At 39.5% G+C, this 25,828-nt stretch overlaps 1 protein-coding gene across 4 annotated transcripts in view; it reads left to right on the top strand.

Annotated features, from left to right (window-relative positions):
• The window catches only part of nf2a (NF2, moesin-ezrin-radixin like (MERLIN) tumor suppressor a), an 83,204-nt gene that overhangs the window by 24,697 nt on the left and 32,679 nt on the right, over positions 1-25,828 (top strand). For all 4 annotated transcript variants that reach the window (XM_022668415.2, XM_022668418.2, XM_022668419.2 and 1 more), the window contains exons 5-12: positions 1,056-1,139; positions 12,685-12,753; positions 14,893-14,975; positions 17,551-17,626; positions 17,971-18,105; positions 19,925-19,999; positions 21,860-21,973; positions 24,580-24,702. In XM_022668415.2, coding sequence (XP_022524136.1) covers positions 1,056-1,139; positions 12,685-12,753; positions 14,893-14,975; positions 17,551-17,626; positions 17,971-18,105; positions 19,925-19,999; positions 21,860-21,973; positions 24,580-24,702 — 759 coding nt within the window. The remainder of the gene's footprint in view (positions 1-1,055; positions 1,140-12,684; positions 12,754-14,892; positions 14,976-17,550; positions 17,627-17,970; positions 18,106-19,924; positions 20,000-21,859; positions 21,974-24,579; positions 24,703-25,828) is intronic.

Here is a 25,828-nt window from a genome sequence, read left to right on the forward strand (position 1 = left end):
AGTGTTTATTTCTTTGATAGTTGATGATGATTATTATGGCTTACAGCCAATAAAAACCCAAAAATCAGTGTCTTTTGTCAGTGTGGGCAGTGTGCCAAGTCCTGCTGGAAAATGAAATCTGCATGTCCAAAAAGTTCAAAAAGTGAGCATAGGGAAGCATGAAGTACTGTAAGACTTTATAACTGATAATAAAACACAGTGGATCAACACCAGCAGATGACATGTCTCTCCAAACCATCACTGATCATCAGTAAATTTTACATTTCATTTGTAAATCAAGGGAGCAGAGTCTGGAGGAAGAGTGGAGAGAGACACAGTCCGAACTGCTTGAGGTCTAGGTGTGAAGTTTCCACCAATCAGTGATGGTTTTCCTGGAAAATCTTTCAGCACTTCATGCTTCCCTCTGCTGACAACTTTTATGCAGATGCGGATTTCATTTTCCAGCAGGACTTTGCACACTGCCCACACTGCCAAAAGTACCAATTGGTCTTATATAATATTCTAATTTTCTGAGACACTGATTTCTGGGTTTTCATTGGCTGTGAGCCATAATAAAGTAACTTTTCAATGATATTCTAATTTTTGAGATGCACTAGTATATTACCCTGACTTTGCTGTGGGTTTTGTAGTGGGTGGTTTTGTATATAGTGAAAAAACACCTATATAACTGGATAAAATATCTTTCTAATGCATTTCAGGCAACGATCTCTCACCAGGAAGTACACTACCCAAACACAGTGACTCTTAAAGCACTTTTACACCCTCTTGTAGCAAAAATAGATGTCTAATAAGCAGAGCACACCTGTAATAATTTATGTATCTGATAAATGAGACATGATTGCCTGCAGTTTGCATTTTGCAGAAGTCTGGATGTGGATACGTCCATTCACATTCAGGTTTTTTTGAATAAAGGTTTTAGCCTTGTTGTAAAATCTATACACTTATTATTATTCTTGTAAATTAAAAGTGTTTAGTTCTGTCTGGTGTTCCCTCTGGTGTCTATCCTCTATTCGTATTTATTAACGTATTGTTTTGTGTTTTTTGAACTCCTGTAGGTCAAGAAGAAGATCCTGGAAGAGGAGGTCTACTGTCCTCCAGAGGCTTCGGTGCTGCTGGCCTCTTACGCCGTCCAGGCCAAGGTTCGTCCTGACTGGATTCATTTTCTCTCTCTTTCTCTTTCTTTCTCTCTCCCTTTTTTCTCTCTCCCACCTCGTTCTCTCTCCATTTTTTCTCCCTCTTTCTCTTTCTCTCTCTGTCTCTCTCCCTTTTTTCTCTTTTTCTCTGTCTCTCTCGCTCTCCCTTTTTTCCTCTTTCTCTCTGTCTCTCTCTCTCCCCCTTTTTTCTTTCTCTCTCTGTCTCTTTCTCTGTCTCTCTCTCACTCCCTTTTTTTCTCTTTCTCTCTGTCTCTTTCTGTCTCTCTCCCTTTTTTCTCTTTCTCTCTGTCTCTCTCTGTCTCTCTCCCCCTTTTTTCTCTTTATCTCTCTGTCTCTCTCTTCCTCTCTCCCCCTTTTTTCTCTTTCTCTCTCTGCCTCTCTCCCCCTTTTTTCTCTTTATCTCTCTGTCTCTCTCTTCCTCTCTCCCCCTTTTTTCTCTTTCTCTCTCTGCCTCTCTCCCCCTTTTTTCTCTTCTCTCTGTCTCTCTCTCTCTCTCTATCTCCCTTTTTTCTCTTTCTCTCTCTCTCTCTTCCCCCTTTTTTCTCTTTCTCTCTCTGTCTCTCTCCCCCTTTTTTCTCTTTCTCTCTCTGCCTCTCTCCCCCTTTTTTTCTCTTCTCTCTGTCTCTCTCTCTCTCTCTGTCTCTCTCTCCCTTTTTTCTCTTTCTCTCTCTGTCTCTCTCCCCCTTTTTTCTCTTTCTTTCTCTGTCTCTCTCCCCCTTTTTTCTCTTTCTCTCTCTGTCTCTCTCCCCCTTTTTTCTCTTTCTTTCTCTGTCTCTCTCCCCCTTTTTTCTCTTTCTCTCTCTGTCTCTCTCCCCCTTTTTTCTCTTTCTTTCTCTGTCTCTCTCCCCCTTTTTTCTCTTTCTCTCTCTGCCTCTCTCCCCCTTTTTTTCTCTTCTCTCTGTCTCTCTCTCTCTCTCTCTGTCTCTCTCTCCCTTTTTTCTCTTTCTCTCTCTGTCTCTCTCCCCCTTTTTTCTCTTTCTCTCTCTGTCTCTCTCCCCCTTTTTTCTCTTTCTTTCTCTGTCTCTCTCTCCCTTTTTTCTCTTTCTCTCTCTGTCTCTCTCCCCCTTTTTTCTCTTTCTCTCTGTTTCTCTCTCTCTCCCACTTTTTTCTCGTTCTCTTTCTCTCTCTCTCTCTCTCTCTCTCTCTCTCTTTTTCCGTGACAGATGCCAGTTCTGTCTTTCCAAGGTTCACATCAGTCCTCTGGATGCTCCTCTCTGGACACCAATGAGTTTTACTCTCCCACTGTCAGTCTGATTGACAGCTGAAGGCCTCCAGAAGCCGACACTTTATTAAGTTTGCATGCATCACCTTGTGCCAATTTTCTCTCTCTCTTCTGTCTCTCTCTCTTTCGATCTCTCTCTCTCTCTCTCTTCTCTCTCTTGTTCTCAGTCCAGGACTAGGTGTTAAATCCTTCAATCAGACACACTTTTCTCTCTTTTTCTGACACATAAAAGCACTTTCTCTCGTCCATCAAGCGCTCGCTGCGTTTACGCACTGAAGCAGAGAATATTTCAGGGCAAGAACCTGCTGATACACATCACAGTACAGGGGTTACTATATATTCAGAAATTATAATCACAACAATATACTTTACGCACTCTATCCAATCACAACAGTGGGAGCTAAAGACACTGCTGTCTAGTGGGCGGGGTTTAAACACAAGTCAAATTCAACCAGTCGTTCCATGTAAACTCTTTCTTTCTTTCTTTCACCCTATTTTTCTTTCTTTTGTGCATCACTTTGTTTTTTCTTCTTTCTTTTTCTTACTTAATTCCACCCACTCTTCTTTCTTTTAATTCTTCCAATTTTGTATTCTTTTACTTATTTTTTTTACTTATCTTTTACTTTCTTTCTTCCTTCCTTCTGCTGTTACTTCTTTCTAATCTGTTTTTCCACCCAACCTTTCTTCATTCTTTATTTTCTTTATTTTCTTCATTCCTTATTAACTTTCACTTATTGTATTTTTTTCTTTCTTTATATTCTGTTATCCTTCTTTTCCCCATGCACCTACCTTAGAAAGTAGACTAGAAGAAACTGTCCTAGTATATTTTCTTTCTTTCATTCTTTCTTTCTTTCTTTCTTTCTTTCTTTCTTTCTTTCTTTCACCTTAGAAAATAGACTAGAAGAAACTGTCCTTGTATTCTCTCATTTCTTTCTTAATTCCATCCATTCTTTTACCCATCCTTCCTTCCACCCTTTCATTCTTGTTTTCTTAATTCCTTATTTTTTTCCTGTTACCCTACCGTCTTGTCCTTTCTTTCTTTCTTTCTTTCTTTCTTTCTTTCTTTCTTTCTTTCTTTCTTTCTTTCTTTCTTTCTTTCTTTCTTTCTTTCTTTCTTTCTTTCTTTCTTTCTTTCTTTCTTTCTTTCTTTCTTTCTTTCTTTCTTTCTTTCTTTCTTTCTTTCTTTCTTTCTTTCTTTCTTTCTTTCTTTCTTTCTTTCTTTCTTTCTTTCTTTCACCTTAGAAAATAGACTAGAAGAATTTCTTTCTTAATTCCATCCATTCTTTTACCCATCCTTCCTTCCACCCTTTCATTCTTGTTTTCTTAATTCCTTATTTTCTTCCTGTTATCCTTTTTCTTTCCTTTTCTAACTCTTGTTCGCTCACTTTTTTCTCTCTCTCTTCACCTCAATCCCACTGAAACTAGCAATGTTTAATCCTTCAATCAGGAAAAGAGACCTGATATTTCTCTGTCTGTCTAACTCGTCTTGTCTTTTCTATTATCTTGCTTTTTTTTTTCTTTTTTCCCCTCCATCTCTTTTTCAGGCTCTCTTCCCCTGCTCTCCCTCTGTTCTGTGGGTTGTGGTCGGGCTGTACAGGAGTAAACACGGCTCTGAAAGCTGGACAGGGATCAACAACTACTTCAGGTTTTTTTTCTGAAGCAATTTGTCAGGTTGGCAGTGCTGTGCGGTTGTTAGACGGAGGCGTTGAGGGAGGGGTCTCCACCGCTGCTGAGGAGTAACTCCAGACTGACCATCAGTTTACAATTAGATTTGACCCAGCAGATATTGATTTATCAGAGGAGGGGCGGGGGTGGACAGGCCGGCCGTCTGTCTGTCTGTCCGTCTGTCTCTCTGTCCTTCTGTTTACCCGCTTAGAAAGGTGTAAACAGCGCGGCTGCCCCTGTCCATCTCACACCCGCATTCCCACCACTGAGGAGGTGAGGTGGAGGTGTTGGTGGTGGTCTGATGGATGGCGAGAGGACTGAGATTGCAGGCGGGGAATAAGAGAGGCGAGGTGGAGGGCAGACAGCAGATAGGAGCTGAGTAATAGGAGGAGGGGGAAGGGGGGATGAGGAGGACTGGGTGAGAGGAGATAAGAGGAAGACTAGCAGAGGACGAAGACATGCTGGAAGACATCTCTGTTCTCAGCTGAGGACTCTCGCTCCTCTTCGGCATCTTCACCAGCTTTGGCATTCTCTCTTCCAATGTGCATATCGTTGCTGTCCAATCAAAAACAAGAAATCCAATTTTTTTTGTCGATTTTTTTTTTAGTTTATTACAGAATTTTAACAGACAAACTGCATGCCTGTATTGCCGAACAAACCAATAGAAATACTTCAAAATGAAGTATTTAGTAGGGCTGTGACGATAATTTTATTACCGCAATACCGCGGTTATGGGACGTCACCGCGGTGATGAGCTCATTACCGTCATTATTGCATTTTTTTATGGCTGTCAAATCTGATTGACTGTGTTTTGAGCGGTAGTAAAATGCTCCATATAAGCACAACTGTGGTGAATTCAGTATTAATATGTCAAGTGTCATTTTGATCGGGATAGCGATATTGGTGTCAAACGATCTCAAAATTCATAATATCGAATATAAACGATTTTTGTCATTTATCTGTGCTGCCGCTGCACTGGCGCGGCAGCGAATGGGTTAAGCAAAACGCGGTGCGTGGTACTCATTGAGGTCAGAACAGCTCTGGAGTCCCCTGCTCCATTGAGGCTGCTGAAGAGAGTGAAGATTAGCAGCACTAATATTGGCTCGGAAATGGAAGCTACAGGGCAGGCTCAGTTAGTTGAGAAAAAAGGAAGAAAAAGACTCAGAACAGAAGAGAATCATCTGCAAGATTTGCCGGAAAGTGGTGTCAGCACCTCTCGCCAACACATCAAACTAATTCACCCACCTCAAGGTAAACCATAGAGCCATGTAAGGTGTTCCGTGGTCACATTTTGAGAAAGTAAAATGTATTAATTCATTGTCTGGCTGCTGGCTGTTCTGCGTGAGCAGTGATACAGGTTTCTATTATTTTAAAATGGAACTAATGTCTTTTTTTTGGTTGGTTGTCTCCTGCGAGCCGATTTCTTAACGTCACGACATTTTAATCAACATATTATATAAAATAGGAAAAATAAAATATAAAAAAAAAATAATAATAATGTATAAAAATAAAATCTAACGAATTTGCGGTAAACCGCAATATCGCGGTGATTTTTACCGCGGTTATAAAAAATCAATACCGCCCCAGCCCTAGTATTTAGAGTTTTTTTTTCTCTCTCTTGTGAAGTAGCTTATACTTATTCTTAATTGGACCGCAACGATACGTACTGTGTATAGCAAAAAAAAAGAAGCAATCTGGTGGAGAAATACTTAGGAAATGCTTGCTGTGTGTGGATGAGCATTATCCTGCTGAAAATACCAGATAGATGTTTGAAGGAACACATAAGGAATTATTTACTGTATTCTTTCACACTATAAGGAGTACTGGATCATAAGGCACACTATCAATAAACGCCTATTTTCTGGTCTATTTTCATACATAAGGCACACCAAATTGTAATGCACAATTTAAGCCACACTAGTAAGGAACAGGGGTGTCGCCATATTTTCCTTCTAATTCAGCAGGTCTCACAGCCAGGCCCCCAGCTTTTCCCTTCCAAAATGTGCCACCAGAAGTGTGCTGCTGAGGGATGAGAGGACCATTTGAGCGAAGCTGTCCATTCACTTCCATTCATTTCGGGGTGTCTTTAAACCAATAATAAATGTATTTCCAAGCCGTTTTCGATTATGACACGGCCCTGTTCTTTTTTTTACAAAGAACGGATTTTCTGCCATTTCATCCATAAGATTAATAATCTATTCATAGCTTTAGAAAATAACATTTTCATAGAACTATGCTAACGATGACGTAAAAAAAACGCGACCCAAAATACAGTAATGTAATGTTTGGAGAAGTTGCTCCTCTTAATTTAAAAGTACAGAGCTGATTGAATTAGAGCAGGGTCAAAGTAACCTCTTATCATGCAAATATAATACTACTACTAACAGTTATACTACATTGTAGATAGTAAGATAGTAGTAAATAGAAGTAAGATAGACTATGAGAATTATAATGTATAGATATAACTGTAATTTATATTACACATTTATTATTATCATTACAGAGTTTCTAAATGCTTGTTATATAGACAAACTATGAATATTCTTCAGTAAATCTGTGGACTAATATTGGATGTCAGTAATTCTGGAATGGAGCTTTTCTCACTGTGGCGTGAACAGGTCTGTGCAGCTCCTATAAACAGTACGGTTGTTTGCATGGCACGCGAAAGTTTCGCGTCATGCTGGCGCCTGCGCAATCTCTCACTTTCCCGGTTAACACCCCACGAGAAGCCGATCAGGAAGTGACACGATTGGCCTCACCTGGCTCCGTTGAAATCAGCAGGATGGCTTGGTCCAGTTAATATATACTGTCAATGCTCACAGCTGGGTGGAGTACACAAAAATAAAAACTAAGCTAAGTAAACAAAAAAAAGTTAAACGAGCACTGGATGCTAATCTGCACAGATTTCTCTTCTGAAAACTGTTTATTTGCGTGAGTAAAGTGCTTCGGTTTATTTACAGCAATTTCCAGATTTCAACTAAGGCTGGGAGCAGCAGCAGCTACACTGAGGAACCCTGGGTGTTTCCTGTAAGCCAGGATGATATTAACTAGCGGTTCGTCCCACCTAGCTGATTTTAGCACGGTAAACATGCAGACTAAAGTTCGATATACTCTCCTCTGAATGACGAAAGAGCTAGCATGGTTAGCGTGGTTAGCGGCTAATGCTAATGCTACTCCAGCAGTTCTAACCGGGGTTACCAGCTATAGGCTATGGGTCGATGATACTCGCCTCTGAACTGCAAAATAGCTATCGCCTAGCGTGGTTAGCGGGTAATGCTAATACAGCTCCAGTCTTGGAGAAACTTTACTGGAAACTCACCTTCATAACGCTGTACTTCAAAACAAAATACTCTGTGAAGAAGTTAGGTGTTCTTATCTGTGGTGCTGTAAAGCGGTTTCTGAGGCTGGTAACTCTGATGAGCTTATCCTGTACAACAGAGGAAACTCTTGCTCTTCCTTTCCTGGGACGTTCCAGATGAGTGCCAGTTTCATCATGATGGTTTTGAAAGTATCCTCAAGTGCAAAGACCATTGCAAAGACCATCAAAGACATTTTTCTCTTGAAATTCTTATTTTTTGGATTGATTGATTTCATTTCTTAAAGTAATTTTTTTATTCTATATTTAATTGAGTAGAGCTATTATTCACGGTGTACCTGTAACTCTACCTCTTCACTACTTTACTTTAACTGATGCTCTCAAACACTTTATTAAGAGACAAGAAATTCAAGTAATTAACTCTTGATGAGTTCAGCACAGCTGTTAACTGAAAGCGTGAATTCCAGATGACTCTACCTCATGAAACTTTCTTTCTTTCTTTCTTTCTTTCTTTCTTTCTTCCTTCCTTCCTTCCTTCTTTCCTTCCTTCTTTCTTTCCTTCTTTCTTTCTTTCCTTCCTTAATTTCTTTCTTTCTTTCCTTCCTTCTATCTTTCTTTCTTTCCTTCCTTCTATCTTTCTTTCTTTCCTTCCTTCTATCTTTCTTTCTTTCCTTCCTTCTATCTTTCTTTCTTTCCTTCCTTCTATCTTTCTTTCTTTCCTTCCTTCTATCTTTCTTTCTTTCCTTCCTTCTATCTTTCTTTCTTTCCTTCCTTCTATCTTTCTTTCTTTCCTTCCTTCTATCTTTCTTTCTTTCCTTCCTTCTATCTTTCTATCCTTCCTCCCATTCTTAAACATTTCCTTCCTCAATTCCATCTGTTCTTCCTTCCCTTCATCCATTTTTACCTACCCTTCCTTCCATCCTTCCTTTGTTTTCTTTATTCCTTATTTTCTTTTTTAAAGTCATTTTTATTCTTTATTTAGTTGAGTAGTTCTTGTTTCTCATAATCTGGATTAGAACATTACTCAAATAGAGCTATAATTCACTGTATACCTGTAACTCTACCTCTTCACTACTTTACTTTAACTGATGCTCTCAAACACTTTATTAAGAGACAAGAAATTCAAGTAATTAACTCTTGATGAGTTCAGCACAGCTGTTAACTGAAAGCCTGAATGCCAGGTGACTCTACCTCATAAATCTGACTGAAAAAATCCAGCTAACAGTTTGCTTTTGCAACTTCTAGCTTTGATTGCAGTAAGTTGTGGGTCGTTCTCCTGCTGTAAGGTGAAGCGGTGTCAGTGAGATCTGAGCCGTTTGGTTTGTAGTGAAGACTCTTCTGTTGTTCTGTTTGTTCAGAGCTCATCCTGTGGTTCAGTCAGCAGCAGATCAGTAAATCCTATTTCACTCTGCTGAACTCGCTCACAACGCCAGACTGTAGGTTAAAGTACCTTAAAGTACCTTGCTTTTGTCCTTCAAGATGATATGTAGGGGGATGCACAGATGTGGGAATTGGGAGCTGATGCCAATATCTGATATCTGCATTGTAGATTAATATTAAATACATTTAGGAAACCAACTAAGACACATATGGGATTACATAGTAAACAGTATTTAAAAAAGTGTTATTCCTCCACATTAATCCCCTGATCTAAATCTGATGAACTGAGATGGTGATTTGAGGTGATTTAATTGGGATGAGCTGGAGCTTCACAGCGTGAAGGAAAAGCAGCAGCTATTATTCAGCACCTCCAGGAACTCCTTCCTTCAAGATCCTGAGAAAACAATTCCAGGTGACTCTCCCTCATGAAGAGACCCTGAGATTAAAATCTCACCAAGAGTGAAGTGCAGATCCGTCCTCAAAGATAAATGTGATACTTAGAAGAATCTAAAATATATAAAACATATATTCTGGTTTGTTTACAGAATAATTTTGCATATGTTCCTGCATAGCTTTAATATCATCTTCAATATTAAATTTACAATGTAATAAGTCATAAAAAGAAAGAAAATGCATTAATTGAGGAGAGAAGAGGTGTTCCCAAATGTTGACTGTTACTGTATATATCTGTTGATGTTTTTTGACTAGACAGCCAGACATAAGACATACGTTTATAACTTTAAAACTAAAAATATATATATTTTTAAAGTAGCACGTCAGTGTTGGCCAACTGTAGTAGTGCAGATATTGGCCAGATTATCCAATGCTGTTGAAACAAAAGGCAGTTATCTGCCAATACCGACATAATTCATATATTATCGTGAGAAAGAATTTTAAAACACAGACAAAAAAAAAAAAAAACAGTATTAGTTGTGGTAAATTCTTATTTTTTTTTATTATTAAATTCAAGTGAATTTTATTCAAAATAATCTGCATTTTATCTGATTAAGATGAAATATATGCAGTGGATTAGTGTTCTGATATCCACAATATGCATAAAAGTAGTGAATTATTGGTTACAATAATACATTTATTACAATACAGCAATATAGTGTCATATAGGTGGACATTGCCTACAGTCTGGAGTTGTTAATGTTCCAGTATGCACTATAAGCAAGTGCTGTAAACCACATTTCCTCATGGCTGTTTCTGGTTCAGGTTCATCTTTATCTCCTCTCTCCATAAGTGAGGAATTCAGAGCACTGGCTTTAAAGCTGTGCGTTCGTCTTACTGAAGCTCTGCCAGCCTCTAAACAGCCTCTGAGGTCCTTCCACTGATGATACGTTTTAATAATACTGTAGCTGATACTCAGGATAGAGGTGTGAGTGAGTCATTCATTCACTACCATGTTCATCTATAATCCTCAGATTTCTGCTGTTTTTAAGTATTTTTATGGATTTTGACCATAGAATTTTTTTCTGTTTTTGAAAAAAAATAAACATCAAATGTACTAAAAATAAATCAAACTAACAAAACCCCCTCAAAACAAAAAACTACCAAAACAAACACTCAAAAAATGTAAATACATGAATTATACAAAAACCCTCTCAACAATGTAAAATATGGGGCCGAGTAGCATCACAGCGCTAACGCTCGGAGGAAAGCGCAGCGACGCGTTTCTGATACATCAGCTCACAGACGCAGCCTTGTGCTGATCCACATCACCCTAGGAGTGATGAGGGGAAACAGCACCATCTACTGTACTGTACCCACCCAGAGAGAGAGCAAGACCAACTGTGCTCTCTCTGGACTCTGGCAGCTGATGGCAAGCTGCATCATCGGGATTCGAACCAGCAATCATAGTGGCAACTCTTCTTCAGTCTGCTGGACCACTCGGCACCCTGTATTTTTTTTCTTTTTTCTTGAGATGGTTTTTGGTGCTTTTTTTGGTATATTTTAATGTATATGTTTTTGAGGTGTGGATTTGTTTGTATATTTGATGTATTCAATTTGTTTGAGTGTTTGTTTTGGTACTTTTTTGTTTAGTATATCTGTTTTTTTTTTTCTATTACTATAATTTGATAAAGTTGAATTTGTACTTTTTGTTTTTTTGTTGATGTAGTTGAATTTTGTGTGGGTTTATTTGGTACTTTTGGTATATTTTTTATATTTTTTGGTACTTTTAAAATTTTCAGTTTGGTACATTTGATGTATATGAATTTTATAATGATGTTTTTTGTACTTTTACATTTTTTTAGTACATTTGGTATGTTTTTTTTTTTTTTAATTTTTTAAAATATGTTTTTTTTTTCAGATTTAAAGTGTTTTACCTTTTTGAGATGTTTCAGTTTTTACTTGTTATATTTATCCCCAAAGGAGGCATCAGTGGCATTTTAACAGTGTAGCAAACAGTGAAACCTAAGGAATTGGTATATCTGTTTTTGGTTTGGATTTATGTGGAATTTCTGGGCTTGTGACATTTCTTTTGGTCCTCGTGTGTTGAAACATGAGTAGTGAACTCCAGATGTTGCATTTGGAATCAGTTCGAGACCTTTTGCCAGCTTTTGTACAGGAGTTAATGATGCAGAGACTCACAGCTGGCAAGACAGTTGACATATCCATGCTGAAAATAGAGTTTCACCAAATATTCAGCTTAATCTTAGATTGGAGATTAGAGTTCTGGGCTTTATCGTCTATCACTGTAGATTTTAGAGCAGCTTTCTGTTGTTAAGTCTTAGCCTTTGTGGTCTCGTCACAAACTGTGTGTTTTCCATCTAAAAGATACGAGCTGTACAGGACTAGTATAGTAATATTAGCAGAGCTAATTTTGCCCTAGCATTTATTTGTTTGCAGAAGAACTGGATGCCTTTCTCTCTGTGTTCATTTTACTTACAGTGTGTCAAAGTGTCATGAAGCACCTGTATGTTTGGAAACTGGCGTTTGATAGATTTGTATTATATTGCGAATGCTAGTTTTAGCTGTAGAACCTGTAGAACTTTATATATTTTAACATTAGCAAGTTTAATCTGTTTCTCTCTTTTCACCACATGAGGTTTCGTGATGGTTTATTTGGTACTATTTGGTACTAAGATTTTCAGTGTGGTACATTTGATGTATATTAATATTCTGAATGTGTTTTAGGTACTTTTTTACGTTTTATTTTTGTTTAATACGTTTGATAAGTTTATTTATTTATTTTTTCTGTACTTTTTGGAAAGTAGTTATTTTTTAAATATCATTTATCATTTTTATCCCATTTTCCCCCCAATTTACACGGCCAATTACCCAACCCACTCATTAAGACTCCTCCTATCACAAGTAATGCTCCAACACCAGCAGGGTGAAGACTAGCATTCCCCTCCTCTTCCGATACATGTTAAGTCAGACTCCACCTCTTTTTGAACTGCTGCATCACTGAGTAGCATCACAGCGCTAACACTCGTAAAAAAAATCGCAGCGACTCGGTTTTGATACATCAGCTCACAGACGCAGCCTTGTGCTGATCCACATCACCCTAGGAGTGATGAGGGGAAAGAGAGCGCCATCTACTGTACTGTACCCACCCAGAGAGAGCAAGACCAAATGTGCTCTCTTGGTTGCACGAGGCGGTCCTTCTGTACAAACTGACAGGCCCACTGATGTCACGTTTCGCTCTGAAGAAATTTGTATTCTTTGGTACAAAGAATGGCAAAAACGCGGCAAAACGATTTTTTAAAAATCACGTTCGCAAACCAGAATCTTCCAGTTCTACATCAGTGGAAAAGTGATATGAGAGAGAAAGAACAAAAAAACTCAAGTTAATTGTTTAAAAAGAAATAAGGAAATAAAAATAAAAACAAAGGCACATATTGCTTTTGTTATGCTAATGATTGATCATCATTTACATATATATTCATGTGATTTAACTGACACTATGGTGTCTTGTTTTTGCTTTTTGTTTTTTATAGTACGGTGATTATGACCCCAGTGTCCACAAACCAGGCTTCCTGGCCCAAGAGGAGCTTTTACCAAAGAGGGTGAGTGATTTGATTTTATTGATTTATGAATTATGAATATATGAGCTGTTTCTGGTTGTAATTCTTAAAAGAACATTTTCTTTTTAAAGTCAAACGAGCGCTAGATGTTAATCTACACAGATTTCTCTTTTGAAAACTTCTCTTGAGCTTCTGTTGATTTACAGTAAGCTTAGATTTGCAATATTTTAGTGCAGTTAGCAGTAGAGCGAACTCTGGTTAGCTTCAGCACTGGCTGTGGTTGGCTGGGGTTAGTAGTGCTTAGTGCTAGTAAATGCCGCCCAATAGAGCTACACTGAGGAACCCTGAGTATTCAAGTAACCCAGGGTCCTATCAGCTAGCTTGTTTTAACATGATGAAAACACACAGACTATAGTCCAATATACTCTCCTCTGAATGGTGTAAGGGCTAGGGATGCGGTTAGCAGCTAATGCTAATGCTGCTGCACCCAGCATAATACAGTATAGATTTGGTCCTGTTTAGTGATTTGTTGCATGCATTGTAAGAAATTCTGTCATTTGTTACGGGGGTTATTGCGTTTTGACTCACCTTGAGAGCCTGGAAGGTCATGTCATGAATTTTCATGAAAAACAAAATCATGCAAAAAAATTATTTTATGCAAATACCATGCAAATGATTATTCATGCTTTACTCATAATAGATTCAAATTAAAATCTTAAATGTCAAGTTTAACTCAGTAGGGGTGTCTCAGTTTTTAGAAACTGGATTATTGATCGCAAAGTTGTGGGTTCAAAGTTCTCGGACATTAGGATACGCCCAGTTATGCCTTTAAAAAGTTTTAAAATACCCTTAAGATGCTTCTTAGTGCAATTAATAGCTCATATACGACAGTTATTTTGTTTTGAAATGTGAATTCCTGTGGAGGTAACTGATGAAGGAGGAAACTAAAACACCTGTCTCATTTTAGTGTGGGAGGTTTCATGGCTAAATTGGAGCATCCTGGTGTTCAATCTTCATTAATTGCACATTATTGCACCAGTAAGAGCAGAGTGTGAAGGTTCAATTAGCAGGCAGTTAGCAGGGTTCTGCTCTAAATATTGCAATGCACACAACATTATGGGTGACATACCAGAGTTCAAAAGAGGACAAATTGTTGGTACACGTCTTGCTGGAGCATCTGTGACCAAGACAGCAAGTCTTTGTGATGCATCAAGAGCAACGGTATCCAGGGTAATGTCAGCATACCACCAAGAAGGACCAACCACATCCAACAGGATTAACTGTGGACGCTGTAAGAGGAAGCTGTCTGAAAGGGATGTTCGGGTGCTAACCCGGATTGTCTCCAAAAAACATAAAACCACGGCTGATCAAATCACAGCAGAATTCAATGTGCACCGACATTCGTTTATTTTCTGAGTAAATAATTACCGTTTGCTGTTGTTTTTCTTTTTAACTCTGATATTTTATGAGACACTCATGCAGGAAGGAACAGCAGCAGGAGCTCCTCAGATAAAATGCTTTTCTCATGTTTCTCCGGGCAGGACAGAGTGAGACACATGTTTGGCTCCACAAAGTTAAGCTAGCATCACTTCAGTGTATTAGCTCATTACGCTTTCTGGTTAACGTTAGCTAGCAAGCTTTCTCTGCTTCTTTGGTGGTACTGTTCTATACTGCAGTGCCTCTACTGGTATGGCACTACTATGGCACTACTTCCTAGCACTACATTATATTAAAGCCATGTTGAGAGTGTGGAAAGCCACAGTAAATCACGTGCAAGTAAAATTCACTATCCTACTGTCTTACTATCCTAGTCCTGTAAAGCTAAGTAAAAGAAAACAGAGCTGGAAAAAAAGTTTCTGAAAGAAAGACTGGACCTCATAACCTGAACACATTTATTTGGAACAGGTTTTTTAGACCAGATTTGAAATGAATATTCATAAAAAAGATCCTAACATGACCCTCAGTGAGCTGTTCCGCAGTGAGGGAACATGCAGTGAAAAGCTGTCGTTCTCTGTGAATGGGGAGAGAGGTCAGCAGCTGCTGCTTGGCCGTGGTAGCGGTTCTGTTAGCGGTTGTTGTGTTGGTGTAAATGGCTCTGGTTCTGATCTGGTTTTGGCTCGGTTTAAGTGTGTGTGTGTGTGTGTGTGTGTGTGTGTGTGTGTGTGTGTCTGCTGTGTCCAGGTGATTAATCTGTACCAGATGACCGCCGAAATGTGGGAGGAGAGGATCACTGTGTGCTATGCTGAACACAGAGGCAGGACCAGGTACACCACACACACACACACACACACACACAAACACACTTTTTCACACACAGAAAAAAGTTGTACCTCCAAAACAGTAGTTTTATGAAAGGAAAAATCCTATTTAACTTTCAATGGAATCAACTTTACAGGAGAGAAATAAACCCTTTTTATCTTTTAATGGAAGTCAGTGTAAAAAAAGAGTTTATTTCAGGTTATTGTTGACAAATTCTATTGGTCTATTCATCAAGAAATTTTGACACAGTATCAAATCAAATCAAATCAAATTTATTTGTATAGCGCTTTTTACAACTGGTGTTGGCACAAAGCAGCTTTACAGAAACATGATTACAGGACAAAGAATCAGGCAAAACATTACACATAGAATATACATAATACAGAACCCCCAGTGAGCGCGGAGGCAAGGAAAAACTCCCTCAGAGCTGCAGGAGGAGGAAGAAACCTTGGCAGGACCAAGACTCACATTAAAGGGGGGACCATCCTACCACTGGTCAAACGGCTTTTAAATTAACATTTAAAAAGTCTTTCATACATCCACATAGGTTTTATATATTCAGGTGTATAGCAGCTCCACTAATGGCTTATAGAGTAAGATGGATGATGAGCAGCTGATCTGTGGTGGTGGATGGAGAAGAGCTGACTTCAGAAACTTCCAGTCTGGCCAGACAGAGGACATGAGAGCCTGAGGGTCCAACATCCCTCGGTATCGGGTCAGACAGGTGCGCAGTCGGTAACTCGGAGGAAGGCAGAGAGATGGAATTAGTTTTGACTGGATTTATGCAAAACAGAGAATATAAAACATTATCAGAGTGTGGCAAATGACTCCGGCAGAACTGAATAAAACAGCCTAACTAAAGGCAGAGAGCCAGAAGGTAACATAGACATGGAGGCACCCTGAAACACCAGCATCCACCCACTCCACCGTCCACAAACCTGAGTGACCGTGTGCAGTGGGAGAACAGCAGCACCAGCATCTCAGTTTACCACAATTCCCTCTGTCCATGAACCCCTGAATCTGCAGCCTTATCTAAAGGGAAAAACAGTAATTACCAAAAGCTAAACTAAACAAGTAAGTTTTCAGTCTAGACTTAAAGATTGAGACTGTGTCTGAGTCCCGAACATATTCGGGGAGATTATTCCAGAGTTGAGGCGCTTTATAAGAGAAAGTGTCACTTTGGGCATCTCCAAGTGTCCCTTTTGGCATCTCCAAGTGTCACTTTGGGTATCTTTTGGGCATCTCCAAGTGTCCCTTTGGGCATCTCCAAATGTCCCTTTAGGCATCTGCAAGTGTCACTTTGGGTATCTTTTGGGCATCTCCAAGTGTCCCTTTGGCCATCTCCAAGTGTCCCTTTGGCCATCTCCAAGTGTCCCTTTGGCCATCTCCAAGTGTCCCTTTGGCCATCTCCAAGTGTCCCTTTGGCCATCTCCAAGTGTCCCTTTGGACATCTCCAAGTGTCCCTTTGGACATCTCCAAGTGTCCTTTTGGGTATATTTTGGGCATCTCCATGTATCCTTTTAGGCATCTCCAAATGTCCCTTTGGCCATCTCCAAGTGTCCCTTTGGCCATCTCCAAGTGTCCCTTTGGCCATCTCCAAGTGTCCCTTTGGCCATCTCCAAGTGTCCCTTTGGACATCTCCATGTATCCTTTTGGGTATATTTTGGGCATCTCCATGTATCCTTTTAGGCATCTCCAAATGTCCCTTTGGGCATCTCCAAATGTCCCTTTGGGCATCTCCAAATGTCCCTTTGGGCATCTCCAAATGTCCCTTTAGGCATCTGCAAGTGTCACTTTGGGTATCTTTTGGGCATCTCCAAGTGTCCCATTGGGCATCTCCAAGTGTCCCATTGGGCATCTCCAAGTGTCCCTTTGGGCATCTCCAAGTGTCCCTTTGGGCATCTCCAGTGTCCCTTTGGGCATCTCCAAGTGTCCCTCTGGGTATCTTTTGGGCATCTCCAAGTGTCCCATTGGGCATCTCCAAGTGTCCCTTTGGCTATCTTTTGGGCATCTCCAAGTGTTCCTTTGGCTGTCTTTTGGGCATCTCCAAGTGTCCCTTTGGCTGTCTTTTGGGCATCTCCAAGTGTCCCTTTGGGCATCTCCAAGTGTCACTTTGGGTATCTTTTGGGCATCTCCATGTATTCTTTTAGGTATCTCCAAGTGTCCCTTTGGGTACCTCCAAATGCCCCTTTTTGCAACCCCAAGTGTCCTTTTTGTGCATCTCCATGTTGTCTCTTTTAGAGCATCTCTAAGTTGTACCTTTTGGACATTTGGACATTGTCCTTTTTTGGAATTTGTTAAGTGTCCTTTTAGTGCATCTGCAGCTCTCTCTTTGTGTCTGTCGTTATCATGTCTTGACAATTTCTCTCATCCTGTTTTTTTTTTTCTTCTCTTTTCTCTGTGTCCCTCTCTTTCATGTCTCCCCTCTCATTTTTTGTTAATCTTATTGTTTCTCTTTGTGTCTGATTCTTTTTGCTGTTCTCACGCTCTCTCACTCTTTTTCTTTCTTATTATATCTCACTTTGTTCTCCTCTCTAATTCTTGTTTCTCATCCCCTCTTTGTGTTGCTGTGTGTTTTAGGGACGAGGCTGAGATGGAGTATCTGAAGATAGCTCAGGATCTGGAGATGTATGGGGTGAATTACTTCTTTATTAGGGTAAGTATTCAGTTGAGTGCTGCTGTGCGTTGCTGTAAGCCAGTGTAACGATCCTTCAGGATTTACAGAATATGGTTATTATTACTGCCTCGCTGTGGGATTGGAAGCTTCTGTTAACACTGACCTGATCTCCCCTGCTTTCAGTCTTTACACACTCGGCTCCTCACTGCTGTAAACTCAGGAGAAATTCATACCCGTAACCCTGAACCGGTCCGGGCTTTAGTGTTCCCTCGCTCGGTTTCTGCGTGGCTGCTCTGACCTGCTGTATAAATCTGTGTATAAATCTCTGCTGTTGTTGTGCAGTAACTGTATGTTTTATTCGCTGGTGATTTATTGTTGTGTAGAATAAGAAGGGAACTGATCTGCTGCTGGGTGTTGATGCCTTGGGCCTCCACATTTACGACCCGGAGAACAAACTCACCCCCAAAATCTCCTTCCCCTGGAACGAGATCCGCAACATCTCCTACAGCGACAGAGAGGTATGTGGGTATACTGATTAGAGCTGTATATTATTGCACAGTATTGGTAAAATCCAGTATAAATACAGTGGCTTTCAAAATATCTGCACTTCTGCACAAAGACTTTGTTAATGTAGTAGTTATGTAGTTGTTAAAGGACCAGTAAGGATGATTTTTTTTCTGTAGGAACCAATAAAATTATGATCATACTAATCCCAGGGTTGCCAGGTATTGCACACAATCACAAGCAAGCAGTGTGCTGCAGCCATGGAAGCAAACAAGCAAATCGTTCTACACTTAAGTTCTGAAAACCAGAACATATTAGGTTGTTTAAGAGAGTAAATATGGGCAGTAAAACATTGAGTTAGACAGATAGAGACAGTTTAGAGCCCAGAAGAACCCATAAGACGGCTGTCAAGCTGACTAATTTTCTCGGTATGTCCAAAGGGACATAGAAAAATACCCAAAGTAATCACTCTCACTCTTACCTTCAGCTAAGGTGTATTAATCATACTTTAGTTAATCTACTTAAAACCACAATTGTTCTTCTAGGGAATCTCCAAGTTTCCCTTTTAGAGAATCTCCAAGTGTCTCTTTTGAAGGGACCTTCAAGTGTCACTTTTAAGGAATCTACATAAGTCTCCATGTTTTTAGAGAATCTCCATAAGTCCATTTTAGGGAATCTCCAGGAGTTCCTTTTAGGGAGTCTCCAACTGTCACTTTTAGGGAATCTTCAAGTGTTCCTTTTAGGAAATCAAAAAGGTTTCCTTTAAGGGAATCTCCAAATGTTTCTTTTAGGGAATCTCCAAATGTTCCTTTTAGGGAATCTCCATAAGTCTCCATACTTTTAAGGAATCTCCAAGTGTCCCTTTATGGAAATCTCCATTTGACCTTTTAGGGAATATCCGAATGCCTATTTAGGGGTCCCTTAAGTGTTGTTTGAGGGATTCTTCAAGTTTCCATTTTAGGCAATCTTTAATTGTCCCTTTTAGGGAATCTCCAAGTGTTCTTTTTTGGAAATCTCCAAATGTCACTTTTAGGCAATCTCCAAGAGTTTCCGTACTTTTAGGGAATCTCCAAGTGTCCATTTTAGGGAATCTTCAAATGTCCCATCTAGGGAATATACAAGTATCGATTTTACGGAATATCCATGAATCCTTTTTAGGGAATTTCCAAAGAATCTCCTGGTGTCCTTTTTTTAAGGAATGTCCAGGGTTCCTTTTAAGAAATATCCAAGTACCCCTTTTAATAGTTCCTCAAGTGATGTTTTAGGGATTCCTCAAATGTCCCTTTAAGGGAATCTAAAAGAGGTTTTTTTTTTTTTTTTTTTTTTTTTAAGGATTCTTAAATCATCCTTTTAGGTATTCTTCAAGTGTCGTTTTAGGGATTTTAGACAGTCCTATGATAGGAGACATATTAAGTAGAGAGAAATACTGACTTTTTTTGCCTTTAAGGCAGTCTCAGTGATAATAGCGGTCTCTTTAATGCTACACTATAAAGCCAGATTAAAACATGAGTATAAAGATTTTTATGACCCATGGACATAAAATATAATATGCTTTTTAAAAAGTCTAATTGTGACCTGTGCCTAATATGTTCACCATTAGCTGGAAGCATTATTCCAGTAACTTAATTTTAACTACATATATTACATGTTATTGAATAAAGGTAATTTAGATTCATGTCTCGCTCAAACACTATTGATTAAATTTGAGTCGCTCTGGATAAGAGCATCAGCCAAATGCCATAAATGTAAATGTCACTCTAGAGACTGAAGTGTGAGAATTATGGGATGGCAGGAGTCTTCTCATCTATTTTATGTGTCTTTTTATGTCCACAGTTTGCAATAAAGCCCTTGGATAAGAAGGCAGATGTCTTTAAATTCAACTCTTCAAAGCTGCGGGTTAATAAGCTGGTAAGTGGTCAGTTATTTTTGTCCCTGGTCTCCTGCCCTGCACATTTTAGTTTCGTCCACATATATATCCAGATATAAATATATATATATATATATATATATATATATATATATATATATTTTTTTTTAAAGCTTTTTATTTTTGTTCATATGAAAACACCTAGATGCTAAATATTCTAATAACTAAACTCTTTAAAATGCCTAAAGTGATCTATCATCAGTTCTGCAGACTGATTATTTAGTTTTTTTACCAGTTATTCTACCTCGAGGACAACAGATGGCCATCTGATCTCTGTGGTTTAAACAGTGGCTACTTTCACATTACCAGGCTGAAAAGACTCAAATAAGATTTTTTGCCTAATGTGGCTCAGATCAGATTTTTTCATAATTGTGTGAACGTGCCAACTCTAATTTAAATTTAACTTTAAAATTAATATTACATTTAAAATTAAATTTAATATTTATCCGATCCATGGACATGCGTCATGAATGTGAACGGTCAAATCTAAATTCATGCGTCTTTTTTACGCATTTACGCTTTAGCATTAGCGTTACATGCTTCTCTCTCTTGTAACCACACATCTCTTGGTGCAGCTGTGCGGCTATAGCTGCAAAAAAACAGCAAAAGCAAACCACCTGGCCTTTTTTCACCTCCTTTATACCTGAGCATGTACTTCAGACCAGCTGTTTACACTCCCCTCCAGCAAAAGATGCTCCACATATGAGCTGCTAACTCATCCAATGTGTGCATGTAAAGCATTTCAGGGACAGATTCGTTCACATTACATACAAACACAGATCACCTTCATTTGTGAATGTAAACCGTCAAGATAACCAAATATAATCTGAGCAAAAATTTGATTTGAGCAATGTGGCTTATAATGTAAACGCTAAAGACTCGGAACTAATAAAGATTGGGGTTTTAAAAAAAAGCAGATACCTGATCTTAAAGTTATGGGTTGAATTGTGATACAGTAATACATTTTTTTTCTGATGCTTTAAACAGTCTTGACTGCTCCTATAAACACACCAAGCACAAAAAAAATTCATCCATACATGCTTCTTTCAATGAGCCGTTTCGATGCTCCCATCCACTAGATAAGTCGATGAAATGCCATTTTGATCATTTCGGTTGAGAACCACAGACACAACAGTACACAACAGAATTAGCTAAGAGACTTTGTTTGAAGGAGGGATCTGTACCTACTGTTTGTGGCAAGTCAGCGTCAGTGTTTTTAAATGTGTTTATATCACAGTTAATCACGAACTAGCTTGTTCGTGGTTTGCCATTTAGCCCATGATAAGACTATTGTGTGGTAAACGCTAACAGCAACAGTGTGGCCAGCAACAGCTTATTAGCATAAAAGTGACAGAGCCCTTAACCGGCTCATTCTGAAAGAGGGACTGAAACAGGTACGAATAGAGCTGGTGAGATTTTGTGTGAGAGAGTGAACTTTTTGGACATGCTTTATATAGTTGTAGACCTACAGTATTCTAACTTGTGTGAAAATAGATATAATATGTCCCCTTTAATTCTTTTGTTTAGGACTTCTGAGACAGTACTTGCTGTGAGTTGAATACAGTTTAAAATGTACGACTGAATGATTTCCACTGGTCTATTAAAACGACTCTTTAATGATATTCGTAAAACAACAAAGAGAGAAATAAACAACTCATGAAGCGCAGAGTTACTTCTGAAAGCATTCAGACTTTATGTATTTAATTGTCTTTGTCTTCTAAGGAAATGAAATGTTTGGGTTAATTAGACTTTCTGCTGCGTCTCTGTTCCTGGTGCTGAAAACTCAAAACATGTCAGACTGGGTTCTAAACCATGCTGTCCTCTCTTTGTTCTGATGGCAGATACTGCAGCTGTGTATTGGGAACCATGATCTGTTCATGAGGAGACGCAGAGTGGACTCTCTGGAGGTCCAGCAGATGAAGGCACAGGCTAGAGAAGAGAAAGCCCGCAAACAGGTGGGGGGGAAAATTGATGTTTAGAAGTTTAAATCAAAGATGATTTGACCATGTGCTGCTAATAATGTAAAATACTTTACCAAAACATGCTTTCCTGAACGTATTGCGGGTATCATTAAAGCACAATACAGTCCTGTCACATCTTTAGTAAGTGGAAGCTAATACAGACATGCTACCCTATTATTGCACTATAAGGTGCACCTAAAATCCTTTAATTCTCTAAAAATAATCATCAGTGCACCTTAAGTATGAATTTTACCAGTCAGGTATTAAGGAGCAGTAAAGCCACTCTGCTTGAAGTACAGCGTTATAAAGGTGAGTTTATAAGTTTTCAGTGAAGTTTCTCCAGCGCTAAGGCTGGGTGCAGCAGCATTAGCATTAGCCGCTAACCGTGCTAAGCACTAGATCTTTCGCTTGTCGTTCAGAGACGAGTATATTGGACTGTAGTCTGCATGTTTAATGTGTTAAAACAGGCTACGCAGGACCGCGAACCGCTAGCTAATATCGCCCTTGTTCACCAGATCACAGATTCTTTTAAATTTTAGTTTCTTCAGAGAGAATTAGAGTAAATTAATTTAAGATATGAGTGTCAGTCAATATACGAAAAACGTCAAGAACTTTAGAATTTTAAAAAGTCGCAAAGACCATTATGATGAAACTGGCTCTTATCAGGACCACCCCTGGAAAGAAAGACCAAGAGTTACCAGTCTTGGAAATCACATTATGATGAAACTGGCTCTCATCAGGGCTGCTCCAGGAAAGGAAGACCAGAGTTACTAGCCTTAGAAACCACATTATGATGAAACTGGCTCTCATCAGGACCGACTCTGGAAAGGAAGACCAAGAGTTACCAGAGTTCCCAGCCTTAGAAACCACATTATGATGAAACTGGCTCTCATCAGGACCGCCCCTGGAAAGGAAGACCAAGAGTTACCAGCCTTAGAAACCACATTATGATGAAACTGGCTCTCATCAGAACCACCCCAGGAAAGGAAGACCAAGAGTTACCAGCCTTAGAAACCTCATTATGATGAAACTGGCTCTCATCAGGACCGCCCCCGAAAGGAAGACCAAGAGTTACCAGAGTTCCCAGCCTTGGAAACCACATTATGATGAAACTGGCTCTTATCAGGACCACCCCTGGAAAGGAAGACCAAGAGTTACCAGCCTTAGAAATCACACTATGATGAAACTGGCTCTCATCAGAACCGCCCCAGGAAAGGAAGACCAAGAGTTACCAGCCTTAGAAACCTCATTATGATGAAACTGGCTCTCATCAGGGACACTCCAGGAAAGAAAGACCAAGAGTTACCAGAGTTCCCAGCCTTAGAAACCACATTATGATGAAACTGGCTTATTAGCGTTACCAGCCATAGAACCAAGTTAACAAAACAGTACTCTAGATAAGAGCATCTAAATTTTAAAATTTAATATTTTTGCTTTGTTTAACACTTTTAAGTTACATCATTTTTATACAGTGTTCCTTCATAGTCTGAATGGATGCAATATTAATTTACTATGTATGAAAAAAGAAAACTGCAGAAATCGCTGTAAAAGCACTTTCTGATGCATTGTGCATCAATGGTTTAATGCAGGGGTGTCCAAACTTTTTTTGTTGGGGGCCAGAAGAAGAAATATATTTGAAGTCATGGGCCACAGACTCTGTAATAAAACAAATAATGAAATATACCACTTTAAATAATACTTTTTCCTGATTTACTTTCATTTACACACCATTTTACTTGACTTACTATCTTTATCTTTGACAGTGTTGTGTAATCTAAGATTTTTTGATGTTTAATTTCATGATGTCTCTTAATATTAAACTCCTTAATTACGGCAACTTTTAGACTCTTTTGCACCGTTTTTCTGCGCTAGAAATTCGCACGCTCTCCGCTTTTAGACTTATTTGCCTCGTTTTTCTGTGCTAGAAATGCGCACTTTCTCCGCTTTTAGACTCTTTGCCCTGTTTTTCTGAGCTAGAAATGCGCACTCTCTTCGCTTTTAGACACTTTGGCCCGTTTTTTGCGCTAGAAATGCGCGCACTCTCCGCTTTTAGACACCTATCGTTCAAACTTTGAATCTCACATTATAAAAACCTGCTTAACAGCGGGCCAACTTTCATTCCATTTCTAAAATACTGGCCGTAGTTTGGACACCCCTGGTTTAATGTATTAGTGCTTGGGCCCAAGCAAGCCCACTAAAAACCCACTGTTTCTGTACATTTTAATGGAAAAGGAAATAGATTTGGTACAGAATCGAGAAGTTCTTCTTCTATACCACATCCTTTAAAAGTCCTCAAGTTCATCCTGTAAAAGTCGCACTGATACGGAACAGGCCGACTCAGCTTTATTGAGTCAGACTCGTGCTGTGAAGTTGAAAGTGAATCCCTATAGATCCGTCTCGTGGTAAAATGAAGGGGCACCTTTGATATCGACTCTTCTATCACACCCTCAGCTGAACTGTATGGGTTTTGCATTTGTGACACTTTCGCTCGAGCTGAAGAACAGTGTTCTCCAATACTGTGATATGGATTTCCTCGTCTCTATCCCTCTCTGTCTCTGTCTCTACCCTTCACCTTCTTCTCTTTTTCTCTCCCGCCGCAGATGGAGAGGCAGAGGCTGGAGAGGGAGAAGCACTTGCGAGAGGAGGCCGAGAGGGCTCGCGACGAGCTGGAGCGGAGGCTCATTCAGTTGCAGGACGAAGCTCATATGGCCAATGAAGCGCTGGTGAGGCAACAGACTGCAAACCGACTCCACACTGATGAAATGTTCTCCTGGGTTAGACACTAGATGAACTCTGCTCCCTACCCTGATTTACCTCTGAGATTAGCTGCAGGAGGTGTGGTTCTCAGTCTTTAACAGCTCCAGGAATTCAGATGGCTTGAGGTGCATTCTCCAATCAGGGCTGGACCCAGCTGAGAGTTTCACACCAGTTTAAAAAACACATATATGATTCATTCTGATCAAAATTCTGTTGTAAGTTGATCGATAACTTTCAAACTCCAGACAAAGTTAAACGCTGGCCCAGTGACACATACAACATGTACTCTAAATACATCATAAAATGTATGATTACTAATAGGGCTGGGTATCGATTTAAAACTTTCGATATCAGTAATGATACAATACTTTAAATTTGATACCAAAACAATACTTTTTTCGATACCTTTATTTCTAAATTGTGACCAAAAAACAATAATTATTACTGCGCAATGTATTTATTTAACAGCCGACATGAGTTATCTCATTCTCATACTGTCATCACAAGAGCACAAGAGAGTTAGAGACAGCAGGTGAGAGACAGCCCGAGGGAGAGAGAGAGGGAGAGACAGCACAAGTTACCGAAGGATAAAGCGGGTCAAAGAAATACAACGTGAGTGAGACAGAGAGGGAGAGACAGCGTAAGTTAGCAAGGGATAGAACGAGTGAGAGAAAGACAGCACGAGTGAGAGAGAGGGAGAGACAGTCCAAGTTAGCGAGGGATAAAGTGAGTGAGAAAGACAGCGCGAGGGAGAGAGAGCACGAGTTAGCGAGGGATAGAGCGAGTGAGAGAAAGACAGTGAGAGTTAGAGAGAGGGAGAGACAGCACAAGATAGCGAGGAATCGAGCGAGCGAGAGAAAGGTGAGACATTGCTAGTTAGCTCTGGCAAGCTGCATGACCGGGATTCGAACCAGCGATCTCCTAAATGTAGTGGCAGCACTTTAGACCGCTGGACCACTCTGCGCCCCAACAGTCTTAATGTTTTAGCACTGAAATCCCACACAGTTTTAGTGCACCCTCAGATCTAAGCCTCTTTTATAGTTAGTTTGATGTTTTAGAGTGATGTGCACTGAGCTGCAGCTCTCTAGTCCT

Source organism: Astyanax mexicanus, chromosome 22, assembly GCF_023375975.1.
Source record: "Astyanax mexicanus isolate ESR-SI-001 chromosome 22, AstMex3_surface, whole genome shotgun sequence".
Lineage (NCBI taxonomy): Eukaryota > Metazoa > Chordata > Actinopteri > Characiformes > Acestrorhamphidae > Astyanax > Astyanax mexicanus.